The sequence below is a fragment of the Teleopsis dalmanni genome, chromosome 1 (genome assembly GCF_002237135.1).
Source record: "Teleopsis dalmanni isolate 2A chromosome 1, ASM223713v2, whole genome shotgun sequence".
Taxonomy (NCBI): Eukaryota; Metazoa; Arthropoda; class Insecta; order Diptera; family Diopsidae; genus Teleopsis; species Teleopsis dalmanni.
In genome coordinates, this window is record NC_051846.1 from 120,469,781 (window position 1) to 120,476,793 (window position 7,013).

The 7,013-nt window shown below is 31.6% G+C and overlaps 1 protein-coding gene across 1 annotated transcript; it reads left to right on the forward strand.

Annotated features, from left to right (window-relative positions):
- The first annotated feature begins 6,124 nt into the window (after positions 1–6,124).
- On the forward strand, positions 6,125–6,763 carry LOC119665786. The gene has a single exon (XM_038075031.1). It carries the CDS (start codon positions 6,125–6,127, stop codon positions 6,761–6,763), a length of 639 nt encoding a protein of 212 aa, XP_037930959.1.
- The last annotated feature ends 250 nt before the right edge of the window (positions 6,764–7,013 follow it).

Sequence of the window (7,013 nt, forward strand, 5' to 3'; positions counted from 1 at the left end):
AACAGTCGAAAGGTAACCATCAATACGTAAATAGAAATTTTCTTGTAAGGACCCTGGCTGTGGCTGAGCTATCCCAGCTCTAGACACCCTCATCATAAGGAGGTTCATTACAATATATAAATCAAAATTTAGTTCACAACAAGAGCTTTAAGAAAATTACAATTCAAAATTCAGTCCACAACAAGAACATTAAGAAATTTTTGTAACTGATAAAAATATAACTAAAAAAATCATTACGCAACTCCGAACAGCGTAACGTCTTACAGATGCACCAGTTAAACCCATTTCGTACTTTCGTGTGGTATATCACACGGCTAGCTTTGAAAATTGTTTAAAAATATATGAAAGTAGTTGATTCAATGTTTTTTATTTTCGTTACTTATATGGCGTTTACATTGGCCGAAAATGGCTCATTTTCGTCAAAAATCGAAAATGAGTATCGAATGACTCATTCTTGCATATAAAATTTCAAGCGCAAAAATGAGCAATTTTCTCACATTCTGTATGAAAGACGTTCGAATGCATTCCACATACGTTCCAAGTGCAAAGGAATCCATTGAACATACCATAAATAAAAGCTTTTCATTTTGACAGTTTGAGAAAGCTGTTTTTGACATATTTACAAAAAAAGGTAAACAAATGTTTGGTGGTTGCATTTTCTTGAAAACGATGCAATTCTTTTTAGAACTTTAACTTCCCAAAAAGTAATTAATCGAAGTTAAAAATATGTTTTAAGTTTATATTGTAAGGTTTGAAGGCATATTTAACCTTCATGCAATATTTTTTTGGCACAGGCCAAAAATCAAATCAACATGCAAGTTGAAAAATCAGCTGTTTGAAATGAGAACAAATGAAATACAACTAATGTAAACACTTTCAAATGGCTCATTCAAAATGAGCCATTTTCGGCCAGTGTAAACGCCATATTAGTTTGATATCTTAATAATATAAAAATACATATTTCGAACAATTTTCATCTCTTCATGAGTTGGTCCGAAATGAAAGTGTCCAAAAAAATGATTTTATTAATTAAATCAAAATTAAAATAAACAGCAATAAAAACTAATATATTTGTTATAAAATGTGTTCACAAAAGTCCAAATATAATTTTCATAATTTTTGCTGGCGCCTTAGTAACAGTTACGTGCCACCAGACCTCGGCGAAAAAAGGCATGTAGTGAACCACACGCTGGGTCCCATAATACTATAATGATAAAACACTGCAATATACAAGTTTCTCGTAAGGTAATGAAATAAAATGAGAGTAATATCTCTAATAAATATCACACTCTTCTAATTAACTTGAACTTGTGTTTTTTACTATGCATAATAGTAATAAGTCTATTTTGATATTAAATTGCTAGTTCAGTTAGTCTGAATTTGATTGTATAATATATGGTAGGACTTACATTTGTTCATGCTAAAAGTTCTTTCGTCAATTTTTATCTGTAAATAAAAGTATAATGTCGTGCCTCAGATATCTAAGAAATCAGGAACTTTTTCGTATTATTTATAATTGGAGCAAAAATGACTTATTAGTGCCAAGTGACTCTCCTCTACCTATTGAATAATAATGTTTGCTACCTGATAATGTTGCTGGTGAATCAGACAATGAAATAATTGACGATGATGAAATACCTTCTGATCAAAAAATAACTTTAATTTTTAATTTTTGAATTCCCGCGCTTATCCAATCGGTAAATTATATATATTTTCAAGCTGGCAACACTGTTATATACATTTTGTCAAAGTTTAACGCATATCGAAGGATTAGTTTTTGTTTGACGTCTATACTGTAACGACACAAATTTTCACAGTAAATTTCTGTGCTACATATCGCAAGAACAAGCGAAAAATAAAATCTGTGTGTCAACTAACTACTACCTCTACACATAATATAGATAAAAATAACTCACGTGAAGAAAACTGAAGTGGATTTAGCTAAAAAAATATGAAATTGAATTAAAATGTTTATTTAAAAATCACATGGACATTACCTACGATCCTCGGTTCCAACGTGCCGCGGGCATCGATACATGCAATGTGCAGAACCTAAAATATACGGAAAAAAATGAATTTTTTTGTTACAAATTTTATGAATGGAAAACTTGTAAAGGAATTCTAAACACAACAACAAATGAACAATTATTACAGAAAACACGTTTAATTATTAAACAAATATTTATTTAAAAATATATAAATAAAATAAAACACAAAATAATTTAACACTCATTTCTTTATACACGTAAACAAAACAAACTCCGACAATAACAAATCAACTAAACACGCCAACACCAGTTATTTTGATTATTTCTTTTGTCACATTTAGGTTTGAAGAATATTAAATTCACAATATATATATTTCGTACCTTGTTTTGAATTATTAACATACTTTATTTTAAATAATAAAGTACAAATTAAAGAAAAAAAACACACACACACAGAAAAAAACACTACGCGTAGTAAATACTCAAAGTCGCGGCGAAGTAAAAGAAGAGAAACACAAGCAAACACGAAAAGACACAAGAAGTACACAATAGAACACAAAAAGTTCAACTTCACGGCGAAGTTAACTGCAGCAATTAATAGCGGTGCGCTACACCAAAAACCTCCGGTATGTTCAGTATAAAAGGAGAAACATTTCATATGATAAGGGACTTGGTTTTTGACAAGTGAAGAAACAAGTACTCTGGCTCATTCGGCCTTCCGGTAAATTTTATCAAGAACTTGAATTTTTACTTATCCAAAGACGAGTACACTGCCCTATTGGTCTTCTGGCACATTTTGTCAAAACCTGGCTCCTTCAGCCAAACGTAGTTAGGAATTATCCTTGTCTTATGTGTATTATTTTTAACCTGGCTCATTCGGCCAAATGATTCTTTTTTTTTTCACAGTACAGAGTAATCGGTTTTTTTTTACAACAACAGAGGAGGGGACCCAGGACGTCACTCTGTCCTGCCAGAAATCTTTTAACGAGTAATACACTGAGCAGTAATAATTCCTGTCGTCAACGGCGATCCACATATTTTTTTAAAATTCTTAAGCAAAAGGAATACTTAAGTGAATTATAACTTATTAAATTATACTTTGTTAATAATAAGTTTCTTTTTATGAAATAAATAAAAATATATAATTTACATATATAATCAACGTTCTTTTCTTCTAAAACCACGTCTCAACGAAAATATAAATATATTGTCTCGACTCTGGACGACGGCTGAGGATACCCCAGCAAAAACTAAAAATTTTTGAACGTCACCCCAAAGTGTCGTTACAATACAAAGAATTCGAAAAATTTTCGTGTTGTGATTTCTACCTTACAATTAGAGGAGAATATAAAGAACTACGGGCGCTTATAGACTAAGGATCTCAAGCATCAATGTTATCAGAAGTAGCTGTTCATATCTTAGGTTTACAAAAAGTAAAAACCGATATTCAATTAACTGGGCTTGCTGAAACTTCAGTAGGGCAAGCAAATTCAAAGGTCATAATGGAAATAAAATCCAAAATTAATAATATAAATATGAAAGAAGAGTTTATAGTCATGAACAAGCTAATTAGACCATTGCCAGACAAATCAATAGACTATAATAAGAATCAGTGGAAAAGCTACAACTTGGCGATCCTGAATTCATGAAAACAAAACAAATCGATTTAATAATAGGCAGCGAAAATAATAAAGAAACAATATTTGGATGGATAATATCAGGCAAAGTATTAGAGAAACCAGCAAAAAGAAGTAAGACAACAATTACAACAAAAAACATAGAAAAATTTTGGGAACTAGAAGAAACAGATAACACAATCAATGAAAAAACAGCAGAAGATGAAATATGTATGCAATTTTATGATGACACCACTTAAATAGACGGCGACAAAAAATTTATAGTGAAACTTCCATTACAAAAAGATGCTACATTAGGTGAATCTAGAAATCAAGCAATGGCAAGATTCTTTAACCAAGAGAAAAAAATGAGCAATAAGAAAAAAACTGAATACATAAAATTCATGCAAGAATATGAGCAGAAAGGGCATATGGAAGAAGTAAAAGATAATACAATAGGAAAATATTACCTACCGCAGTGATAAAAGAATCAAGTCGCACTACAAAACTAAGGGTAGTTTTCGATGCATCAGCAAAATCGACAAATGATAAAAGCTTAAACGACAAAATGATGACTGGGCCAAGATTACAGCAAGATATATTTAATATATTTATGAAATGGCGATTATGAAAATTCGTTGCTTCAGCTGATGTAGAAAAAATGTTCAGGCAAATAAAAATTGCACCAGAAGACCAAGATTACCAAAGAATTTTATGGAGAGAAAATCCAAAAGAAAAAATTATGGAATATAGTTTAACAACAGTTACATATGGGACCACAGCTGCACGTTTTCTAGCAGTACGAACACTCCATCAAATTGCTGATGAGTCAGAAAAAAATAAAGATATAAAAAATAGCATAAAAAAAGAATTCTACATGGATGACTTAATGACAGGAGTCAATTCAATATCGAAATAAATAAATAAAATTAATTAAACTTTAAGTCTTAGAGGATTTCAGCTCAGGAAATGGATGTCAAATCATGAATCTATACTGGAAGAACTACCAGATGACAACGAGATAAAAATACTCAATATATGTTACATGAAAATGAATCAATAAAAACCTTAGGACTTAAATGGAATTCAATAAAAGATAACTTCAATTTTACTATAAAAATGCAAAATATAAATAAATGGACGAAAAGAATGATACTTTCAAACATAGCACATATTTTCGATCCATTAGGCTGGCTGACACCAGTAACAGTCACAGCTAAAATATATATATAAAAAATATGGCTAAATAAATTTGACTGGGATGATGAGCTCAATGATGATTTACAAAAGGAATATGATAAATATAAAAAAAATATGCAAAACATAGATGAAATAAAAATACCAAGATGGATAAGAACTACAAATTCAAAAACTTGGGAATTTCACGGATTCTGCGACGCATCAGAAGCAGCATACGCGGCTGTCATATACGTAAAAATTGGCTCATCTGTAAAATTACTAACAGCTAAAAGTAAAGTATCGCCGATAAAAAAAAAAAAAACGATTCCAAAATTAGAGCTATGTGGTTCGCATTTACTTGCAAAACTAATGATATGAGTTTCACAAATATTGAATAGTAACGCCACAATATACTGTTAAAGTGACTTAATGATTTCCCCATGCTGGATTAAAAATATTAAAAATAAAGAAAAATTTGTAAGAACAAGAGTTGAAGATATAAAAAAATGGATATCTGAAACAAAATGGCAACATGTAAAGTCACAAGAAAATCCAGCAGTTATAGCTTCCCGAGGAATAAGTCCTTCCAAATTGAAATATAATCCATTATGGTGGAACGGACCCTCGTGGCTAACAAAAGAAGAAAAAGATTGGCCAAAACCTGAAAAAATAGAAGAAGGGAAAATACTGACAACAGTTACAAGCCAAAGATCGAAATAATAGAACAACTTATAGAAAGAAACTCCAGTCTAACTAGGTTGGAACGAATCATAGTATATATCCTAAGATTCATAAGCCGACTCAGAAGAAACAAAAATCAAGCAGAATACTTATCAAAGAAAGAATTACAAGAGGCTAGAACTATATTAATCAAATATCATCAAGAAACACATTTTTCAGCAGAACTGAAATTAATTAAAGAAGAAAAGAAATCAGCAGAGGAAGTAAAATTATTCAATTAGCAGCATTTACAGATGAAGAAGGTATATTAAGAGTCGGAGGAAGACTAACTAACAGCGAACTAACTGAAAACTAACTGAACAAGCACACCATAAAACATTTCATGGCGGAAACTCGGTAATGGAAGCATACATTATAAGACGCTACTGGGTAATAGGTATTAAAAAAATAATTAAGAAAATATGCAGTAACTGTGTGAAATGCGTTAGATTTAAACAAAGTTTCGCAAAGCACATAATGGGAAACCTGCCAAAATATAGAGTAACACAAAACTACCCATTCGAACATACAGGAATAGACTAAGCTGGACCAATACAAATGAGATGTTATAGAGGTCGTGGGCAAAAATCATATAAAGCATACATAACAATATTTATATGCATGACCACAAAAGCAATTCATTTAGAAGCAGTCACCGACTTGACATCTGACGCCTTCTTATCAGCATTAAAAAGATTATTCGCACGACGTGGAAAAAGTGCACATATGTACTCCGACAATGGTACAACATTTATTGGAGCAGCAACCAAACTAGACAAAGAATTTGAATTAGCTATCAAACAAAATAATGAAGTAGCATCAATATTAGCAGCAGACAAAATTGAATGGCACTTTATTCCTCCAGCTAGTCCTCATTGCGGTGGTATATGGGAAGCTGGTGTCAAATCAATGAAACATCATCTAAAAAGAACAATTGGAGAATCAAAGTTAACCTATGAGGAAATGACGACACTTCTGCACCAAATAGAAGCAGTACTAAACTCTCGACCACTTTGTACCATGAATAATTATGTAGAAAATATAGAAGCACTAACTCCAGCTCACTTCTTAATAGGACGTCCTATGTTGGACGACCCAGTACCAACTACAGACGAAAGAACAAGCAAACTCGATCATTGGAACCACATACAAAAAATGAAAAAAGATTTCTGGAACAGATGGAAACATGAATATTTAACAACATTACAAAAAAGAAACAAATGGCAACAACAGATGGTTGTTCAAAACAATCGAAAATAGCTCAGCCCACTTACAATGCCCATCAAATAAAAACGAAATTCTCCAGTTACCCAAACAAGGGATATTAAATCTGCAAACAGGCTGTAAAGCAAGAATAAAAGGAACAGCGCTAATAGCCTCAAATGATCATTGGTCAACAGATGACAAAGAGATGTACAGACCAATAACAAAATTAACAGAAAACATAGAATATAAATATTTAAGGCCACTGAAATCATGGGAAATAAAAATCACCAAAGAATTGACTGAA

Excerpts from the sequence above, each read along its gene's own strand:
- LOC119665786 (XM_038075031.1), top strand. The coding sequence starts at position 6,125 with ATGACCACAAAAGCAATTCATTTAGAAGCAGTCACCGACTTGACATCT.